The 21,979-nt window shown below is 42.6% G+C and overlaps 1 protein-coding gene and 2 long non-coding RNA genes across 5 annotated transcripts; 2 read left to right on the top strand and 1 right to left on the bottom strand.

The window, feature by feature from the left end:
* Window positions 1-319: 319 nt before the first annotated feature.
* LOC109194239 (uncharacterized) lies at window positions 320-4,392 on the top strand. Of its 3 annotated transcripts, XR_003219999.1 has the most exons (6): window positions 320-1,186; window positions 1,535-2,119; window positions 2,231-2,378; window positions 2,548-2,691; window positions 2,789-3,144; window positions 3,283-4,383. It is a non-coding gene; the product is annotated as an uncharacterized LOC109194239 (long non-coding RNA). The 3 variants fall into 3 exon arrangements; XR_003220000.1 differs by having other exon boundaries at window positions 322-1,186; window positions 2,231-2,406; window positions 2,789-4,392; XR_003219998.1 differs by having other exon boundaries at window positions 326-1,186; window positions 2,789-4,386.
* A 235-nt stretch (window positions 4,393-4,627) lies between these two features.
* LOC112847003 (piggyBac transposable element-derived protein 4-like) lies at window positions 4,628-5,343 on the top strand. Its single transcript, XM_025907592.1, has 2 exons — window positions 4,628-4,700; window positions 4,975-5,343. The coding sequence occupies exons 1-2, from the start codon at window positions 4,628-4,630 to the stop codon at window positions 5,262-5,264; spliced, it is 363 nt and encodes a 120-aa protein (XP_025763377.1). The 3' UTR covers window positions 5,265-5,343.
* A 15,356-nt stretch (window positions 5,344-20,699) lies between these two features.
* On the bottom strand, window positions 20,700-21,464 carry LOC112847000 (uncharacterized). Its single transcript, XR_003220262.1, has 3 exons — window positions 21,110-21,464; window positions 20,830-20,994; window positions 20,700-20,717 (listed from the first exon to the last, which is right to left on the bottom strand). It is a non-coding gene; the product is annotated as an uncharacterized LOC112847000 (long non-coding RNA).
* Window positions 21,465-21,979: the final 515 nt, after the last annotated feature.

Genomic DNA, 21,979 nt, shown 5'->3' with positions numbered 1-21,979 from the left:
TTTCATATTTTAATTTATATTTAATTGTGTTGTGGTTTGCAGTGTTTTGTGTTGTTTCACTTTAAATTTGTTTAAAAGGAAAAAGCTGAAAATTTAAATAGTTAAAAGTTGAAATGTAAATAGTTGGTTTTTGTATTATATGATTTATTTATTATATTTTATGTGGAGTGAATAAATAAAAGTACATTTACGGTGGCCGCTAGAGACAAAGCACGTACAAACTCCGAAGCACGTACAAACCCCGAAGCATGTAAAAACTCCAAAACACGTAAAAATTCCAAAACACGTAAAAACTCCATAGCACGTACAAACTCCAAAACACATAAAAACTCTGAAGCATGTACAAACTCCGAAGCACGTACAAAACACAACAGCAGTGCTCCAGGATGCTAGGCTCAGTGAGCAGAGTGAAGCTGACCCCCCACCCATTTGAAACGTAAAGGCAAATAGGCGGAGCGGTTAGTGCTACGTTTGTGCAGATTTGTGCAGTTAAAATGAGCGTTTGTGCTGCTACGGTTTTTGAGTTATTAAACATTATTTTATAGGTCATTCAAAGGTCACCATCCCCCCAGACTGCTCCAAAACGGGCCAAAATGGTCTACTTTTTTAGTGCTACGTTTGTGCTGATTTGTGCAGGTAAAAGTTTGTGCTGCTATGGTTTCTGAGATATAATGATTTTAATTATTACGGCCTACGCTGTATAACACCAGTGTCTGTGGCAGTGAGTTTCAGCAGCTGTGGAATTTTGCACTTTTATAGAAGACTGTCCACTTTTTCTAGGCTTGCTGCATATTAACTTTAATTAGTTTACACTTTAGTAACACAATTTATTCAGCGGAAAGGTCGATATGTCTTTTGTTACCAGTGCAGAAACGTACACAAGGTAGGCTAAAGTTTTTATTTTTTCTGTGGCAAAACTGAGTTTCATTTGAAGTGATTCACATATACCTAAATTATTATTATTTTTACATACCCAGTTGGCCTCTATGATTTTGTTTTGAATTATATATGTTCATTATTATTAATGTAGCTCTCTCAGAAAAAATGAAGTGTTTGCTTTGATAGGTTGTTACCTACGTGTAGAAAACTGAATATTCCACAGCACCTAGGCCAGGGATGTTCAACCTGCGGCTCTAAAGCCACATGTGGCTCTCCGGCCCCTCCACTGTGGCTCTTATAAGACCAAGTAAGTTATGTTTTATTATAAAGACAACAAGAAAGGGCTTTGGTTTAATGAAATATCTGCATTGACTATTCACTGAATGTACAAGGGTTTTAAAAGTGGTTTAATGTTTCTTAGCTTCAAATCTGTTTACTGTAATTTTCAAGTTGGTTGCCCATCTTTCCTAATTTTCAATTATCATGGAAAGGACTCACGTAGCTGGCTTCATTTTAACAAATACTTTTTTCCGTTATAAAGCTTTGATGATTCATTTCCTTATCAAATCTAAAAATTAACATTTTTATTTACATTTCCATAGCTTACACGATACAACAACTCATTTTCTAGATATTTATAAGCTTTCTTTTTTAGGCTCTAGACAGATTTTGTAGCAGCAGGGGAAAAGGGGCCCTTTGAACTGAAAAGGATGCTGACCCCTGACTTAAGCCACCAGGTCAAGACACAACAAATACAGAAAAATTATTGACAGAAAAATGGAACGGTTACTTTCAAGGCTACAGGTGAAGGTGAATGGGTGTGTAAAAGCAAATATGCATCAGACTGACAAAGAAAACAGTGTTAAATGATTTTTAATTTAGAACTTTAACTTTATGTGCAAAACTGAACTTACTGATAACACACACTAGACATTCAAACACATGTAACTGTAATGAACCAAATAAAACAGAAAAATGCAGGCAGCACTCATTATACCGTGTATAACGCAGCATGGGGTTGTATTTTTTTCTTTTCAGATGCTCCTGTCACTCCATTTCCCAGGTCATCATAGCACTCCCACACACACGGAGCTCTCCTGCAGTATGCAGTGTAATGGCCCAAACCACCAGTGGTCATCTTTCCATGGAAAGCAATTAATGCCCTCAAAGTGAACGACTTTCCTTGGAGAACCAGGTTGGAGGGAAATTCGTTCAGGGGAAATTCTGTTTGGTTTGCAAGGTCAGTATCAATCCACACGATATCTCCAATGTTGTAGCTGTGAGTAACTGTCCCTGCACAGAGCTCATTTCCTGTGGTGCTGTCTTCTGTTTTGAATTCTGATGGACACAGATGGATTGGAGAGTGGCCTGAGGCAGGTAGACTCAGGTAGGCCAAGTCCTGCTTCCACAGCCGTGCCAAGATGAGCCATACCAGACTCTTTGAGGACAGAGATGGCAGGAGAAACAAATGGCACTTCCCTTGTCATCCCTTTGCTGAGGTAGCAGTGCTGTGAAGAGCAGTGTTTGGTAAAATAAACACTTGAGATGTTCCTCATTGTCTTAGCAATTACAGTGGAGACATTGCACTGAGCATCGATTTGGATTGCACCAGACCTCAATGAGACAGCTTCAAACATTACACTAAGCAGCTCTGCTCTCCTTCTGTAGGTTTGTTGGGTCACACCATCTGTGGCAATGGCTTTCACCAGCTGCAGGACTGGGTTTTCACTGTCTTTCAGAACAGCATTTTGAAATGTTGAGCTGTCACAGAAGGCACAACATAAGCACTGAAAAAATGCATCAAAAGCACAGGTATTGAGCACAGAGATTGTCGATTCCCCTAATCTAATAGGCTGATGGAGGTTTCCATTTTTTAATAATCCCACTTTCACTCTTTTGGCCCCAAAAGTTTCATCTGCATGGAGCCATTCGGTACATGAAGAGTGTCACAGTCTGGCGGGGGCAGACTGTATGAATTGAAAAAAGGACCCAAATGCAGACTCCAAGGAACAGGGAGCAAAACGTGAATGATAACAAAAAGAGAGCCATTTAATGAGGCTGGTAAAAGGTACAAACAAAAGGCAAGGCAAACTGAAGCAAAATTAACACAAACCTAAACTGGGAAATCTAAACAAACAATAAGAAAAACCTAGACAAGAAACTTGGAGGCGAGGCATGGCATGGCAAACATGGCGTGGACAACAGACGACCTGACAAGGGCCGTTTATCAATGCCCAAGTACGCGAGTACGTACTCGTGTTCTCGGTGAGTCGAGCCGAAAGAGCCAGTTCTCTAAAAAGAGCCGGAAATCCCATCACTACTCGTTAGTACAGTTTAGATCGTGTGTTGTTTCTAATGCCCTTTCAGATAGCTTCTCACTCCTTTTTTTGTCTTTTGCACCAGGAAGTGGAGAGGAAAACACAGGAGCTGAATCACGAGTGGGGAATTAATGCACGGAGTGTCGCCTGCCTTCACATCGCCAAACTGCACTTTCGGAGCCGGGAGAATTCACCACGGGGAGCCACGGCCAAAGGATTTCACACTGAATTGTTATTATTTTGCACTGTAAATAAATTCACTGTCTCTTTGCAAGTGGAGATCTGCGTTCGAGTCCGCTCCATCCACACTCCATGACACATTCAGTAATGGTCGGACACTTTTCGTCCTTTGAACTACAGCTGGTTAGAGTTGGAAATGAAGATCCGCTTTATCGTCCACCTGGTATCAATAGCCTGTTTTTAACCCTGATGCTCCCGCCAGGGGGAGCGGCGGGGTCGGGGGATGCAGGTCCCCCTGCGGAGGGAGGAAGGCGGTTGGGGTCGCGAGATCCCCCCTCGGGAAGGGGATGGGAGGAGGGAATATGCGGGGGTCTCGAGATCCCCCGAGGGCATGGGAGACAAAGAAGAGAGAGAGAGATGGGCGGAGGGGGTCGAGAAAGCGCAGCATGTCGCATGCCGAAATGATAAGAGTGTGGATGGCGGGTACTAAGCGTGTCGGGGTTTGGTTACAGAGGCGGTGTCCCAGCGCGCGCCGTACAACAACAACAACAACAACAAGGTGCCACCGAGAGAGAAGAAGACAAAGACAATGTCACGCACTAGACCGTGGGACCCAAAGAGCACTAAGGTCGGCACGGGTGGATCGCTTTCGCCGGCGGTGTCATCGTCCTCCTCCTCCTCCTCCTCCTCCTCCTGCTCGCCATCACCGTCGCCATTGCGTTTGGCGTACGCGGGGTGGGCTCCGGTCGCTCCATTGCTGCGACCGGCCACGTTTCACTATGGCGGTCTAGGGGTCGAGGAAGACCAAGAGCAGCAGCAGCAGCACGAGAACTCTGAGGAGGAGGAAGAGGAAGAGGCCGAGGAGGATAACGACTCGACAGCCCGAACGCTCGCAGAGGAGGATCGCTGCTCGGAGGAGCAGGAGGGCGAAAACAACGCGGACCGTGAGTTCCCTGGCCATGTGCGCAGCCTACGCGAGCAGGCTCAAGAGAAAGAGATTCAGTTGCAACTATGCCAGGCTGATGGCTCGCGAGGAGAGCCGAAAGGCAGAGAAGAAGAGGACGAAGACACAGAAGAAGAGGACGAAGACACAGAAGACGAAGAAGACGTCGACCGCGGGCGGGTGGCTTCGGAGCTTTGGCAAGAGGAGGCCGGCCGTGCTGCAGGTGGCGTTGATGACCTTGGGCGCGATCGCAGGCTCGGCGCTGTCGGTGAAACTCGCGGCGCAGATGTAGCTGATGATTACGACGATGACGATGAAGAAGAAGACGAAGACTATGAAGACAAAGACTATGAAGAAGAAGAAGAAGGTGCCGTTCAGAGGTACGTACGTGGTGCGTGTTGTGTGTGTGTTGTGTGCGTGTGTGACTGGGGGATGAGAGGAGGAAGAGGAGTGGGAACGACGACAACGCTAGCTTTCTGGTATTGTTGTTGGGTTCTGCGTTTGTGCTTTCGCATGACTTTATCTTCCATGCTTGCACGTGTGCTCTCTGTCAAACTCACGTCTCTTTGTCCGTTTCTGCCCCAATCTCTCCCCACTTTCCCACACCTCTCTATCTCCCTCTATCGCCTCTCTCTCTCTCTATCTCACCATCAGGAAGGTGTCCGTTCAGACAGTACATGCCCGGCAAACCGGCCAGGTACGGGATCAAGATATGGGTGGCGTGGAACGCGCATTCCAGCTACGCGTGGAAGATGCAAGTCTACACCGGCAAGCCCGACAAGCGCGGCCCTCCCAAAAAGCACCTGGCCACTCGAGTGGTCGTGGACCTCACCGAGGGACTGGCACCGGGACACAACGTCACCTGCGACAACTTTGTCACCTCGCACGAGCTCACCGACAGGCTCTTTCGCGAAAGAGGCCACACCGTGCTGGGCACTCTATGAGCAAACAGACCCGAGATCCCCAGAGAGCTGCGCTGCGTCAAGGGCAGAGCCATCGGCTCCGTCGAATCCGTAGTACTTTGCGGCTCGGTAGGAGGAGGAGGAGGAGGAGGAAGAGGGCCCGACACGATCATCCTCTCCTACGTGGCAAAGAAGAACAAGAACGTGCTGCTCCTCACCACCGCTCCTCGCTACTACCACCACTCCGGCCCCGAGCCTCAGCCTAAGCCTAAGCCTAGCAGCAACAGCAGCAGCAGCGGCGGTGGAATACGTCCCTTGGTGCTGCATTACAATCGCACCAAGGGAGGCGTTGACAACCTGGACAAGGTTGTGAGCACGTACAGGTGCAGGAGAAAGACTTGCAGGCAGGGCTCTAGAGTGCGACCAATTTGGTCGCAAATGCGACCAAATTTTTCAGTGGTGCGACTAAAAAAAAATTTTTGGTCGCACCGGTGCGACCAAATATTTTCGGGTAACAAAAAAAAAAAAAATCTCTGCAACTCTCCGTGTGGTCAACAACAGACACACATTATGCCCCTATCGTGGACTAAACCAATCAGAGATAGTCAGGGGCGGGACCTCTCTGACTGGCCGTGGTCCAGTTGAAAGTGCAGGTGGAAGAGAGAGGTGAGTAGCTTGAATAAAGCAATATCAATTCATTAACGGATTCCACACAAAGACGCAAACACAGAGCGGACCAGACGCATCAGAATCAGCTTTGTCTTTCTCGGCTTTCTCACCCGATGGCCCGAACACGGACACGCTGTCGGAGCTTAGCGATTCTGATGCGTCGGGTCCGCGCTGTGTTTCCGTCTTTTTTGTGCTGATTCTGAGCTGCAGGTTTTGTCTCTCCAACCAAAATTCACTGAGCCAGCAGCAAAAGAAGCAGCAAACTACGCTTCACATTTGATCAATGTCGTCATGAATTCGCTCTGACTTTTGCTGTTTTGCTTCCACCACGATAAAAATCACACTTCATGCACAGCTCTCTCTCTCTCTCTCTCTCTCTCTCTGTACTTCAAGAACAGTTTCCCATCTCAAATCTCTGTTTTCTGCATTATTCATTCGCTTATTACCCACCAGTCTACCGTTGTTTACAGCGCTGTCGGCCGCTGTCTTTTTCTTTTCTTTTTCTTTTTTTCACTTAAATGAACTCGGACAAGAAAGCCTAATTTCTGCTGTTCAATACTGAAGAAATTTAAACTTCTTAAAATTATGCAAAATTGCAGAATATTGCAGAATATTTTTAAGGTTATCTGCTATAAAACGCCAGACCAGATAAATCTCCTTCATGTTTTTCTGTGTTTTATTCTCAGTTACTTTGACACAAAGGCATCTGCTGTGATGTTCACAATTCTGATGAAGTCTCATGTGTATCAGTACTGATAAATGATCAGAATTATAATATTTCTGACTGTCTGAGGCTAAATTGAATCGAATCAGGACTTTGAGAACCGGAATCGAATGGATTATAGAAATCAGTGATGACACCCAGCCCTAGTGAGCAGCCTAGGCCTGACAGAAGTGGATGTAGCTGTGGGTAATAAGAAAAGATGAAAAGAACTATTGATAACTTTTGTGTTAAGTTAAGGACTGATCCGTCTGAAATTCACAGCCAGCTCTGACACGGTGCCATCAATCTTTGAATGCTGAAAAAACAGCAGTGTATCCAGAAAACACATTATATGCTGCAATAAATGCACTGCCCAAGTGTCCCCTCTCCCCACTGCCTTTCAGCAGCAAGCAGCAGCAAACAGGTCGTCAGAGGAGCCAAGATGATGATTAAGTTTAACATTTTCTACAACATTGACAAAGCAATTTAAGCACAAGTTTGTTAGTTAATAATGTAGAAATGAATATTGTCTGTATGGACTTCCCCCCAAAGAAAGTGCACATGTAAAACTGCGGTGTTAAGCGATGCGGTTGAAAAATTTGAGTGCGCCTAACTTTTGTGCCGGTACGCCTAAATTTTTAAAGTTAGGCGCACCGGTGCGCCCATGTCAAAAAGTTAGTCTAGAGCCCTGCCTGCAGGTGGCCAGTGGCCCTTTTCCACAACATGGTTGACATTGCGGCCTACAACGCATTCGTGCTCTGGAGGGAAATTCGCCCCGACTGGATGGCGGGCAAGCTCAACAAACGAAGGCTCTTTTCTGTCTCCTGTAAGGCTTTGAATTTCTCTTTCTTGTACTGATTTTTCTAAATTCTTCCATTTGGCTTCATAATCATTGTCACACCAACAAATTATATACCAATATATCAAGGTTTGGGAGTGCCAAACCCCCCTTATCGTTTCTTATCTGTAGTGTTTGAAATTTGATTCTCGGTCTGTGACCATTCCTTATAAACTTGAATATGATTTTGTCCCACAATCTGAATTGTTTTTCAGGTATGTCAATGGGTAGTGACTGAAAGAGGTAGAGAAGTCGGGGTAGGACACTTACTTTTATGGTCTCTATTCAAAAACCAATGTCTAATGGAAGGGTAGCCCACCTATCCAAATCACTCTTAATTTCCTTATCTGATTTAACATAATTATGTTTATATAAATCATCAATGTTTAGTGATAAGGTAACCCCAAGATATTTCATTTTTGTTGCTCTCCAATTCAAATTATATTTTTGTTGTATGGTTTTGGATGGGAGATAGTTAAATGTTAAAATCTGAGATTTGTTCAAGTTAAGCTTGTATCCTGAATAAAAACCAAATATCTCGAGTTGCTTAATTAGTATGGGAATGGATGTGTCGGGATCCTCTAAAAAACAGATCACATCATCAGCAAAAAGTCCAATGATATGTTCCTCTTCCCCCACCTCTATTCCTTTAAGATTTCTATTTTGCCTAATTGCTTGTGCAAGAGGTTCTATGAAGATTGCAAACAAGGTAGGAGAAAGGCAGCACCCCTGTCTGGTAGACCGCTCTGATTTTATGCTCTCAGTTAAACTACCATTTATTCTTCTCCTTGCAGTCGGGTTTTGATAACGTGTTTTAATACATCTGATAGCTTGATCATTAAGTCCAAAATCTCAAGTACCTGATATAGAAAATTCAAATTTACGCTATCGAAAGCCTTTTCTGCGTCTAGGCTTATAAAAACTGCACATTTTCCTTTTTGGGGGATATGATTGATAATATATAAAGTTCTCCTTATATTATCTTGGGTTTGACGTCCCTTTATAAAGCCTGTCTGGTCTTCATTGATAATATCACTAATAAAATATTCATATCTTTTAGAAATAATTGAGGTATATAACTTATAATAAACATTAAGTACTGATATAGGTCTATAATCTGAACAAATCTTGCTGTTTTTTTGCTTGGAGATCACTGTTAAGATAAGATAAGATAAGATAAGATAAGATAAAATAAAACTTTATTAATCCCTCGGGTGGGTTCCTCTGGGAAATTCGGTTTCCAATAGCACAGCACCAACAGAAGTTACAGAACGTGAGCAGAATATTATATATACACATATATAAATACAGAGACATATATAAATAAAATATACGAAAGGGATAAATAGAATAAATAGGAATAAGAATACAAGGGAATTGCACATCTCAAGTATTGAAGTCTATTGCACCGTTGACTATTAACAAAAAGTATTGCACAGTGAAGTGAAGAGGCACTACAGCTTAGTTGTTCCCCCCTCCTTTGTCCTCCTGTTTCCCCTCCAGAGAGGAGTTAAACAGTCTGATGGCATGTGGGACAAAGGAGTTTTTAAGTCTGTTGGTTCTTGTGGGGTGATCGTGGCTCAAGAGTTGGGAGTTCGCCTTGTAATCGGAAGGTTGCCGGTTCGAGCCCCAGCTTGAACCGTCTCGGTCGTTTTGTCTTTGGGCAAAACACTTCACCCGTTGCCTACTGGTGGTGGTGCCAGTGTCCGGCAGCCTCGCCTCTGTCAGTGTGCCCCAGGGTGGCTGTGGCTATGATGTAGCTTGTGAATGGGTGAATGACCGGATATGTAAAGCGCTTTGGGGTCCTTAGGGACTAGTAAAGCGCTATATAAATACAGGCCATTTACCATTTTGTCTTTGGGAGAAGCAACCTGTCACTGAACAGACTCCTCTGGTTGTTTATGGCCGTGTGCAGAGGATGCTCAGCATTGTCCATAATGTCCAGCAATTTTTTTAGTGTCCTTTTCTCTGCCACTTTCACCAGAGTGTCCAGCTTCATGCCGACCACAGAGCTAGTCTTCCTGATCCGTTTTTCCAGCCTGCATGAGTCCTTCTTTGCTGTGCTGCTCCCCCAGCACACCACAGCATAGAAAAGTACTCCAGCAACCACTGTGATGGTTTTCACACCATTCCAGACCTCCCACATATTGTTCCTCTCCAACTTCTGCTCCACCTTCCTCCTGTAGGTGTCCTTTGCTTCCCTCAGGTAGCATTTCACCTCCTGCTGTGCTGCTTTCATCTCCTCCTTCACTTTGCTCCTGAAGGCCTTCTTCTTCATGTTGAGGACAGCTTTGACTTCCTGTGTTACCCACGGTTTGTTATTAGGATAACACCGTACTGTCTTAGCAGGGGCGACCGTGTCCACACAAAAGTTGAGGTAGTCCGTCAGACAGTGTGTCGCCCCCTCTATGTCCTCACCATGTGGGCTCAGAAGCACATCCCAGTCTGTGGTGTCATAGCAGTCTCTCAGAGCATCCTCCTTTTCTGGGATCCATCTCCTGATGGAGCGTGTTGTGAGAGGCTGCCTTTGGAAGAGGGGTGTGTATTGTGGCTGTAGGTAAACCAGGTTGTGGTCTGACTTCCCTAGTGGGGGTAGGGGGTGGCTCTGTATGCATCTCTCACGTTGGCATACAGTAGGTCAATTGTCCTGTTGCTCCTTGTGGGACAATTCACAAACTGGTGAAAAGCAGCCAGAGTAGAATCCAGTGTGACATGATTAAAGTCTCCAGATATAATAATGAAAGCCTTAGGGTGTTGTGTCTGCAGTCTTGCTATAACTGTGTGTATTTTCTCACAGGCAGCTGTTGCGTCGGCCCTCGGAGGGATGTAAACACACACACAGATCACATGACTGAACTTCCGAGGTAGATAATATGGCCGCAAGCTAACGGCTAGCAGCTCCAGGTCCGGACGGCATACCGATACTTTAACGGAGACGTGTCCAGGCTTGCAGTATCTGTTGTTAATGTAGACAATGAGTCCCCCACCTCTGCTTTTTCTGCTGGCCTGCGTGTCCCTATCGGCTCTCACGGATGTGAAACCGCATAGGTCTACGTTAGCCTGTGGCGTTAGCTCGGTTAGCCACATCTCCATGAAGATAAACAAACTGCACTCACGGTATAGTCGGTGGTTGTTCAGAGCACACTGTTCATCCATTTTATTCTGTAGCGAGTTCACGTTGCCCATTATCACTGTTGGGATTGATGGTTTGAATCGCCTCCGGTGATCCGCTTTCCTCGCTCCAGCCTTGCATCCTCTGTAGCTCCTCTTTATCTCAGCCGGGATGTTGTGTCGCATGCCGGTCTGTGCCTTTGTTGTTAGTGCCAGCAGCTCCGCTCTCGAATATATGAAGGAGCTGGTTCCAGAAGTTTTAAAAAGTGCATTATCCATCTCGTATCGCTATATCTAAGAGGTAGAAGTAGAGTAACTAGAGGAAGGTGAAATAAAGTTTGAAAGCCTAATCTAAAAAAAGTTAAAAGTTAAGAAAAGGTGCGGTGTTGCAGAGCTACTTGGAAAGGCTGCCGTCACTCCAGCGCCACCTTTTAGCTGTTATGACCTCTTCTTTCCATGAAGGGGGCATTTCACCATGTTCGAGTGTATAATTGAATGATTTTTCGAGTAGTGGTATAAGCTGTTCTTTAAAGGTTTTATACCACTCGGAAGGTAAACCATCACTGCCGGGAGATTTGATTTTAATTTATTTATTGCTTTATCTATCTCTGTTTCTGTGATAGGAGAGGTCAGATGGTCATTATGTTTTTTCCCTAATTGAGGGTAAATAAATGTTTCTTAAGGAAAGCTTTTATGTGGTCAATGTTGGCGGTTAGAGGTTGACTGTTTAAGTTTCTATAGTAGTTCATAAACTGCGTTCCAATCTCTCTAGGGACATAAATTGTTTGATTCGTTTCTATGTCCCTTATCTTGTGAATTGTCCGATCTGTTTGCTGTTTTTTCAGTTGTTTTGCCAGTAATTTGTTTGCCCTTGGTCCCACTTCATAGTAGGATTGTTTTAAAAATCTGTTCTTCTTTTCTATTTCTGTGGATAGATGTCTCTCTATTTTAGACAATATTTGTCCTGTGAAAACCAGATTAGCTCCTGTTTCTAAGTCGTCCCCCTGGATAACTGACAGCATTTGCCGTTTAAAGCATTCCTGTCGCAAAGTTGAGCGATTATGGAATGTTCATCTCCTTCACTTAAAGGACCTTTTAGTTGCATTTAACATTTCAGTTCGTGATGCGAGGGCTGCATATTTCTCAGACCTAGTATCAAAGAGCAGAGGTAACCCCAAGGTACTTTTTGACACCATTAGTGATATTGTTGCTCCTGCTCCACCTGCTATTTCAATTACCTCGAATGAAGATTGTGAAAATTTTCTTTCTTTCTTTGTTGAAAAAGTTAGTAATGTCAGGAACAATATCTCTCCTTCTGTGTCTCTCTTGTCTGCTCCAACCCCACCTAGGTCTGTTATTTTAGAAAGACTTTTACCTGTGTCCTTACCTGAGCTGGTCAAATTAGTTAATTCAATGAAAGCGTCCACCTTCTCTCTTGATATTTTACCTGGATCCTTGTTTAAAAATGTCTTTCAGTCTATCGGTCCCTATGTGCTTACAATTATCAATATTTCACTGGTTTCTGGTCAGGTCCCTGGTTATTGTAAGAATGCTGTCATTCTCCCACTGTTAAAAACCTTTTTTTCCACTCGATAAAAGTTAACGTGAGGGTTCCCGATGGTTAGGGACAAATGCAGTCGCATGGCAGGATGCTGTAAATGGACCAAATTTCAGTCAGGAGAAAAACTGAGATAATCCATCCACAATACGAGGTTAGTCATTAAATTACTGCTGCACGGGCTGGGCTGTAGTTACATTGTAAGGTTTTAAAAACTGAGTTTTAAAATGTATAGTGGTAAAAAAACAAACAAAAAAAAAAATGAGAAAGTCCGACGGTGACTGTTTTTTAGGGGCTTTTTGAGATTAAATAGAACAAGATACAAAGCATTAAAATGTGTTAAAGACATGATAATTGTGGTATTCCAAATGAAAAGTGCACTCAAATGTTCATTAGTACATGTGTTAGAGTTCATTTTCTTTCCTTAAGGAAGTACAGGAGAACATTTCAGCAGCTGAAATTACAAGTTATAGCACTGGATCTCAATGTGAACCAACAGTCTGCTTCATAAAAAGGATGACCCTGTAAGCAGGCAATACAGTGTGATACCACAACAAAAACAAGTGTTGTTATGACCATCATCTCCTGGGAAATGGCGTGGCGGTCCTCCCGTCCCTGACTGGATCTTCTCCTGCACTTCATCTCGTCTCATATCTGCTCCTTTCCTGGAAAGTGACAGCAAAAGAAAAACACCTCCCTAACCTTGCTGTATTAATATTTAGCAAATCTTAGCCTTTTGTTTCTACTTATTATCCAAGTCTGGGACATTCTGTTCAGGCTCCTGTGGCCCAGAAAAATATCAGTCTGACTTTAACTAGTTATGATTTGTAAGTATGTTTGCAAATCTTTCTGCAGCTCAACATGTCAATCTCAATATTCAATTCAATCTTATCGCTGAATTGATGCTTTTGACCCTTTAACACGGACTGCCAACTCTTAATGAGTACAATTGCAAAGTTCATGTAAAAGTAAAAAAAAACACCTTTACTTAATCATTTTATTCCTAACAGTCCCTCCTTTCACATGTATTCTATGTGTGAATCAAAAGAACGTGTTTTCTTCAGCCTGCTATCTCACAGCTTCCCATCCAGTGTGATACCCAGCTTTTCTCCATTACCTGGAGTGGAACCTGTGCTCAAGTCAGTGCTAAATCAGCGGTTGGCCTCCTTCAGTATAGTTACTGGGTCTTATGTAACTTAATGAACACAGGCATTTTACCTTCTAAAAATGATTCAGTGTTTCTTTTAATAAGAAAAGCCTAAGCACTCAAATGAGCAATGTACATTTAGCCTTTACTACCTCTCAACACCTATAGGGCTCCAACTTATGTCTCTACTCAGTTTTAAATCCTCCTCCCCTGATCCCTGTTCCTCTCCTGATTCACCACTGACGCCAAACAGCAAAGGCATCTGATAGGATGCCTGCATGTTCTTCTATTAGTGCCACTTTTATCAATCTGTTAATTAGAGTCCTCAAACATGGGATTAGACAACACCCACAGAAAGTCAATATAGCTGTGAATATAGCCAATGCCACCATCAATGATAAAAGAGAGTACTGTTATTCTGAATCTCAACCATAAGAAGAGGATGAGGAAAAGGGAGCTGCCCTACCACAATGATATTTCACCAGATCTCAGGTACAGATGGAATGACCCCAGTGCTTTCCCCCCAAGCTACAGATGTCATTAAGGATTCCATCCACTGGCCAGCCTGTGTTCAAGATTCAAGATTCATGATTGTTTATCAATTTGATATTGATATGCTCCTTGACCGTGCAAAAAAACAAGAAAACAAGATGCAGTGAGTGAATATGTAAAAAGAGGACATTATGTGCAGTAAGTGAGTGAGTTATATTCACTCACTGAATATAACTCAGTATATAATGAATACTTATATTCATTATATAAGTAAAATAAAATAAAACAATCTGAAAGTGTACAGTTTGTAATCTGAGAATGTACATTGTGTGAGTGGCATGTTTAAGTGTGCATGATATAAGAATATGGTAACAATGGGGATGGGGGGGGGCTAATTAAACATACGGACGGTCTGAGGATAGAAGCTCCTCTTGAGCCTATCCGTTTTTACTCGGATGGTGCGGAACCTTCAGTTTCAGTTTTATTTGTCATATGCAAGTTAGCACAGGGTCAACATTGCAATGAAATGTGTTTGACGAGCAGCGGTCACTCAGCAGCATGGTACAGTAGAAGAAAATATAATAAAATAAAATAAAATAATAAAAAAATAAATAGAAAAATAGTAAAGAGCAAAATATTACAGAGACATGGTAAAAAGAGAAAAGATGACTAAATGTATATGTATCTATAAATATATGTACACTAGTGATTAAATAAGAAAGTCTTGAGAAGAAATATGATGGGGGGGGGGCAGATGGGATATTGCACAGGAATGAGCAGCAGAAAATTACATTATTGCACTTTTTAAATATAAATATCAATAACAATAAAGTGGAGTGACCAGTGCAGATTAAACAGAGTACTTGTGAAGCTGCAGGGTAGCTTCTGAGTGCATCCTGTGGACTGTGTTGTCTGTGTTTAAGTGTTGTGGTTGAGGTGTCGTATGGCTTGGTGGTAAAAACTGTTTTTAAGTCTTGTAGTCCGAGCAGACAGACTCCTGTAACGTCTGCCAGATGGTAACAAGGAGAAGAGCTGATGTGCTGGTGGCTGTGGTCCTTGATGATGCTGTGTGCTTTACGGAGGCATCGCTGGAGATAAATGTCCTGAATGGCAGGAAGCCTCATGCTAGTGATGTACTCTGCTGCCTTCACCACCCTCTGTAGTGATTTACGGCTGCTGGCAGAGCAGCTTCTGTACCAAACTGTAATGCAGCTCGTCAGCAAGCTCTCGATTGCACACCTGTAGAAATTTGAGGTGATGTTGGCGTTCATGCCAAATTTCCTCAGCCTCCTCAGGAAGTAAAGCCGCTGGCGAGCTTTCCTGATAGCAGTGTCTGTGTGAAGGGTCCAGGAGAAGTCCTCTGTGATGTTTACTCCAAGGAATTTGAAGCTGCTGACCCTTTCGACCTTGACACCGTTGATGTGGATGGGCTGGTGTTCCCTGACTGGTCGTTTCCGGTAGTCCACTATCATTTCTCTAGTTTTGCTGATGTTGAGAGTCAGGTTATTTTCCAGACACCACTCGTACAGCGCCATCACCTCCTCTCTATAGGCCGTCTCGTCGTTGTCTGTGATGAGGCCTATGATGGTTGTGTCATCCGCAAACTTGATGATGGTGTTGGACTCGTGTTTAGCAACACAGTCGTGTGTGAACAGGGAATATAGGAGGGGGCTAAGCACACAACCCTGTGGCGTACCTGTGTTTAGGATGAGTGATGAGGAGGTGTGCTTACCAACTCTCACCACCTGGGGCCTGTTTGTGAGGAAGTTTAGAATCCATCTGCAGATTGGTGTTCCCAGCCCAAGGTCGACGACCTTCATGGCAAATTTTGAGGGGATGATGGTGTTAAATGCCGAGCTGTAGTCGATGAAGAGCTTCCTTGCATATGTATTCCCTTTTTCCAGGTGAGTGAGGGTGGTGTGCGTTGCCAGGGCGATGGCATCCTCTGTGGCTCTGTTTGTCCAATAGGCGAACTGAAGAGGGTCCAGTGTGTCAGGGAGGGAGGAGCAGATGTGACCTTTGACCAGCCGCTCCAGGCACTTCATGATGACGGATGTCAGTGCAACAGGACGGTAGTCATTCAGACAGGAGACCACTGATTTTTTGGGAACGGGAATGATGGTGGATGCTTTGAGGGACGTGGGGACCACTGACTGCCTCAGGGACAGGTTGAAGATGTTGGTGAACACCTCTGCCAGCTCGTCTGCACACACTCTGAGAGGCCGGCCTGGGATGCCGTCCGGTCCTGGAGCTTTGTGAGGATTGACCTTTTTAAAGGTCCATCTCACAGCTTCTGTTTTCAGAGTTAAAGTTGCAGCCTCACTGTCCTCCTGAGGGTAGAGGATCTGCTCTCTGTTGTCTGCATCAAAACGAGCATAGAAGTTGTTAAGCTCGTCTGCGAGAGATGCAGTGGGCTGAACACTGACTGTGTTGACCTTCTTGTAGTCAGTGATGCAGCGCAGTCCATTCCACAGTCACCTGGTGTCAAAGCTGTGGTAGCTGGACTCCATTTTGTCCCTGTAGTCCTTTCTGGCCTTTTTCATGGACTTTCGGAGGTCATACCTGGCTGCTTTATATGCATCAGCATCCCCGGAGTTGAAGGCAGAGGCCCGCACTTTTAGCTTGGCCCGAACGTCTTTATTTACCCAGGGTTTCTGATTTGGATATATGCGGATGGTGGTTTTAGTGATGGTATCATCCATGCACTTTCCTTTTTTTTTTTTTTAATAATTCTTTATTTCTAAACTATTACCTCACGTAGGTGATTACAGGCATTAATCAACACCATTTACAAGGGAAAAACAAGACAAAACGAAAAAAGAAAGGAAAAAAACAAAAACAAAAAAACAAAAAACTGTCGGGAGTGACTAGTTTGCTAGGTTGGTAATTTCCAGCTTTGAAAAGAAGATTCGGCTTATGGGTATTGGCATAAAGGACCCACTTATCCCAACACGAGCGGAACCAACACACCCTGTCATTGACATAAGCTGTTACCTCCTCCATCCTATAAATCTCTAGCGTAATTTCCCACCATAGTGACAGAGTCGGTATATCTTGCGAGGACCATTTCTTAGTTATACCTTTCTTACTGGCAACAAGTAACGCTCTTAATAGACATGTATCATTTTTAGACCAATTCTGCGGTATACAACCAAAAAAGATTGTCTTCATGTCCAGAGGGAATGTACAGTCAAAAATGCCTTGTAATGTACCATGAATGTCTTTCCAGTAGGTCCGTAGCAAAGAACAGTCCCACATAATATGGGTGTGATGTGCTTGTTGGTGTCCACAGTTTCTCCAGCACACAGAAGGATTCCCATCATAATGAGCCTTTTGACACGGAGTAATAAAGAACCTTATCAAAGACTTCCATCCAAATTCCCTCCAGCTGCTGGAGGAAGTACTCCTCCATTGCCATTCCCACATCTGAGTCCATTCATCCCTTGAAATACACACCCCTCCCTCCTTTTCCCATAACATCTTCACATAGTCAGTTGAGTGGGGAAGCTTTTTTATAAGAAAATTATATAGAAAAGAAATGAGTCTTGTATTGACATTCCCACTGTATGCCTGTCTAAACAGAGTTACCAATTCCACATTAGTGTTTGACATCACACCGATTGTTGTCTTTATATAATGTCTTATTTGCAAGTATCGATGAAAATCCTGTTTTTCTAGATTGTATTTCTGTTTCAGTGTGTCAAAACTAATTAAGTTCCCATCCTTAATCAGACTATCGAATGTAGATAACCCTTTAGCAGACCAACTTTTAAAACGTGAGTCCAATTTATTCGGGGCAAAGTCAGAGTCATATGCATACCGTTTGAATAGAGCCAAATCCCGTTCCAATTTAAATTCTTTCACAACTTTTCTCCATACAGTAAGTGTACATGACACCCAGGGGTTGCAAATCTTGTCAATACATTCACGAATGTTTGAATCCATCAAGACAGCTTGTATTGGAGAGGAAAACATGCTCTCCTCAATGGTCTTCCATTGTGCTTGGTAGCTTGTATCACACCAATTGACCACTGTCTTCAACTGAGCAGCCCAAAAATAATTTTTTAGTGACGGCAACCCCCATCCTCCCGCCTTCTTATGTAGTTGTAAAGTTTTAAAACAAACCCTCGGCCGCTTCCCCCCCCATATAAACCGGGATATTATTTTATCCCATTCGTTCAATCGTCTTGAATCAATAGGTATTGGTAATGTTTGGAATAAATGTAATAATCTTGGCAAAATATTCATTTTAATAGATTCAATTCGTGAATGTAGAGAGAGAAAAGGGATCATGTTCCATCGTCTAATATCACCCACTATTCTCCTTTGTAGGGAACCAAAGTTCTCCTCAAATAGCTTAGTTAAATCCTTAGGAATAACAACTCCTAAATATTTCAATGATTTTGCTTACCATCTCATTGGATATCGAACAACCAAATGAGCCGGAGGGCTATAGTTATAACTGAGAATTTGAGTTTTAGACATATTAATTTTATAGCCAGAGAGTTTCCCAAATTTTTGGCATAAATTCATCAACGAAGGCAGAGAGTTAGTGGGCTGATCTAGGTATATCAATATGTCATCTGCGTAGCAAGCAAGCTTGTGTTCCTGTCCCGCAATGGTAATCCCCTTAATATCTTTATTTTGTCTAATTGATTGTGCCAAAGGTTCTAAATACAAAGCGAACAGAAGCGGGGACCAAGCACAGCCTTGTTTATTTCCTCTTTGCGGAACAAAGCTATTTGAGAGAGAACCATTAACTTTAATTCTTGCGGTGGGATTAGTATATAGTGCCCTCACTGTATTAACAATTCCCTTATGTAAGCCAAATTTATCCAAGACTTTATATAGAAAGTCCCAATTTACGGAGTCGAAGGCTTTTTCTGCATCAATACTCATAAGCATGGCTGTACTCTTAGATGTCTGTATCTGATGTATTACATGAAGAGTTCTGCGTATATTGTCCTGGGTCTGTCGTCGTCTTATGAACCCTGTTTGGTCATTACAAATCAGGTCGGGTAAAAATTCTTCCATTCTCCTGGCCATTATAGAAGTAAACAGTCTGTAATCCATGTTAAGAACAGAAATGGGTCTATATGAGCCACACTCCATTTTGTCTTTCCCTTCTTTCGGGATAGCCGAGATGATAGCCTCCTTCCAACTCGACGCGATTTGCGCTGTTTTTAACACCCAGTTAAAAGTAGTGAGTAATGTAGGGATCAAGTCCTGTTTAAATTCCCGATACCACTCCGCGGTGTAACCATCGGAGCCCGGTGACTTATTTGGTTTCAACCTATTGATGGCCTTCGTAAGTTCAGCTTCCGTCACCTCCGCTATCATCATTTTATTTTGTTCTTCATTAGGGCTTGGTAGGCATAAAGAATTCAGGAAATCGTCCATTTCATACTCAGTCCCCCCTGGGACTCTTGCGTATAATGTTTTATAAAATGATTCAAAGGCCTCCTGTATCTTACTAGGATGAGTCGTTATATTTCCCGTCTCTGGGTGTTTAATTTTAGTTACAGTATTCTCCGCTATCTTCTTCTTAAGTTTCCACGCTAAGATTTTCATTGATTGCGATCCCCCTTCATCATATTACTGTTTCAAATATAACAATTTTCTCTTTATCATTTGTGTACTCAGCGTATTTATTTCATTTCTGATCGTTGTTAATTTCTGCATAGTGCCCGCTGAAGGTGTATGTTTGTGCTAACTTTCTAATTGTTTTTGAATCTCTTGTAATTCTTCCAATTTTTTCTCTCTTGCTTTTTTTTGGAAGGAGGCAAACACTATGATCTTCCCCCTCATGACAGCCTTTAACGCATCCCATAGTATCGGGGGAGACACCTCCCCATTATCATTAATTTCAAGATAATCTTTAATGCACTTTCAAATATATATAATGACAGAGTCTGTGAGTTCATTGATGTTGCCATCAGCTGCATCCACAAATATCTGCCAGTCAGTTGTCTCAAAGCAGTCCTGCAGGACCTCCTCAGCCTCACTGTCCCATTTGTAAATAACCCTGGAAACTGGTTTTACCTGTTTCAGTCTTTGTCTGTATGCAGGCAGCAGCAGTATGGAACAACCCAGATAGCAAGGAAACATTGAAACAATGTTGAGTCAATATCAGGCGACGTCATTGAAGAAGACATTGCTAACTTGCAACGTCTTGCACCCATTTTTAACGTTGAAACAACGTCAGGTTTTGATGTTGAATCAATGTTGAAACCTGACATTGATTCGACGTTATATTTTCGAATACTGTTGACATTGAAACAATGTCAGATTCTGATATTGAAACACTGTTGAGCTATGGTGTTGATTTTCCACCTCTTTCTCACAGTTGTTCTTTATTAAAACAACAGTTAAATCATGACTGGTAATCTACTTTCTTTATAGTTATTTTAACCAATACTAAACTACTGCATGTTTCCATCAATACTTAAACCACCTAAACACATAATTGCACTTATTCCTCAAACTGGACACCCTTTATAAAAATCAAATGTCTCACAATGTAACATGTCAATATTAATATCCTGGTCCATTTGGTAAAGTAAATCCGTTGGGCATCTTTCTTCGCCTTTAGACAATAATTCTGATGGCAAAAGAACCAAACGGGACAGGTAAAAAAAAAAAAAAAATGAGCAGTGAGAGGCGAAAAACTAATATATCCATAAGTGATGGTGTAACATTCTGCATTCAAGTATTAGTTGTTTTAACTGCTAAAAGTGTTTGCTAGTTTTTGCCTGTCACATATATATGATATTTGTATATGTAGCTTGCCATCACCAGTGCGTGAATGTGTGTGTGAATGGGTGGATGACTGAATGTGTAAAGCTCTTTGGGGTCCTTAGGGACTAGTTAAAGCGCTGTACAAATATAGGCCATTTACCATTTATACCATGTAAAATCTGAAATTCCAAGATGTTCGAACTTGCCTTGTAATAGTGGCTTCACAGAGTCTCTGGAATCTACAGAAAAACAAATCACAACAAGATGACATTCAGGAGTATAAACTGGTGTTTTGAAGATAAGTGCACAATGACATTGTGATTCAGCTTTAAAACAATTTTAAAAGCATACCATCTATAGGGAAGGCCTCAACATCAGACTCTGCATGCTGGGGAGATTGCAAAGCTGTGTCGTTTGGAGTGTTCTGCCGGAGTGGCGAAAGGTGCCGGAAGCTGGGAGGGGCATTATGATGCCTGCTGTCAGTGGGCTGGGGGGCAGACTGCGGAGTGGTGAGGGCTGTTTAGAAAAAGATAAATTTTTTAAAGTATTTAAGAATACAGACAACTTGTCCAAAAAGTTTCCATGTGTCACACACAGATATGTACACAGACACTAGACATTATTTTATTACCTGGTATTTTCACTCGAGGTGCCTGGGGAAACCGTTTTGTTGTGGGCTGCTCATCCTCTGAGTCACTATATGTGTACAGGGGATTTGGTCTAAAGAAATAAGTAGAAAAAGTTCATAAGTAATTACAAATGTTCTTTTGGCATATTTTTTCCTAAAGTTACAGTTTGATTTATAACAACACACACAGGAAACGGAGATGTGCAAGAAGGTGCAGTATACAAGGAATTTTTGAAGTGCACAAGTGTACACGGCTTTGCATTTTTAAAAAGTTTACAAACTTACACTTTTTGGACTATATTATGTGGTTATATTGCAGTATTCAAGCATCACAGATATGTACAAAAGACAAGATTATAAATTCTTCAAAGATATGTTTGGGAATAAAAAAAGTTTTACTTGTGCTTTCTTTTATGACTGGTCTGAGTTTCAGCTTCGGACTGAAGGTCAGACGTATCACAGTGTTCACTTAGTCCTATGTGTGAAGGGACAGTTACTGTGTGTGTATATGTAAGCATTTAAACACTGAATATACTAAAATTAACAGTATTTTGTCTAAGTCTGCCATTGTAGGAATTCATGGCACCGAGACAAAAACGTGGCGCACAGTGTGACGTCAAAATTGGCGCAGACCTTTGACGCTGCGTTTTCTCCGTTTTTCTCGTCCACACATAAATGCAAAAACGGAGTTTTCGAAAATATCCACCCTGGCAGGCGTTTTTAGAAATCTCCATTTTCAGTGACCAAAAACGCTGTTTACGTGTGGACGAAAGGTGCAAACGCAATTGGTAGGTGAGCGTGCAACGTAAAGTTACGTGAGCGTGCAACGTAAAGTTTGAATTGAGTGTGAATTGAAGCGGGTGCTCTCCAATC

The sequence above is a fragment of the Oreochromis niloticus genome, linkage group LG5 (assembly GCF_001858045.2).
Source record: "Oreochromis niloticus isolate F11D_XX linkage group LG5, O_niloticus_UMD_NMBU, whole genome shotgun sequence".
Classification (NCBI taxonomy): domain Eukaryota; kingdom Metazoa; phylum Chordata; class Actinopteri; order Cichliformes; family Cichlidae; genus Oreochromis; species Oreochromis niloticus.
Note: the sequence above shows the minus strand (reverse complement) of the source record. Positions and strands in the feature narration are given on the sequence as shown.

What these genes read in the sequence shown, in the direction of transcription:
- LOC112847003 (XM_025907592.1), top strand. Translation starts at nt 4,628, where the DNA reads ATGACGATGAAGAAGAAGACGAAGACTATGAAGACAAAGACTATGAAG. An exon ending in GAAGAAGGTGCCGTTCAGAG is followed by an intron (nt 4,701 to 4,974) that starts GTACGTACGTGG and finishes TCTCACCATCAG; the next exon opens with GAAGGTGTCCGTTCAGACAG.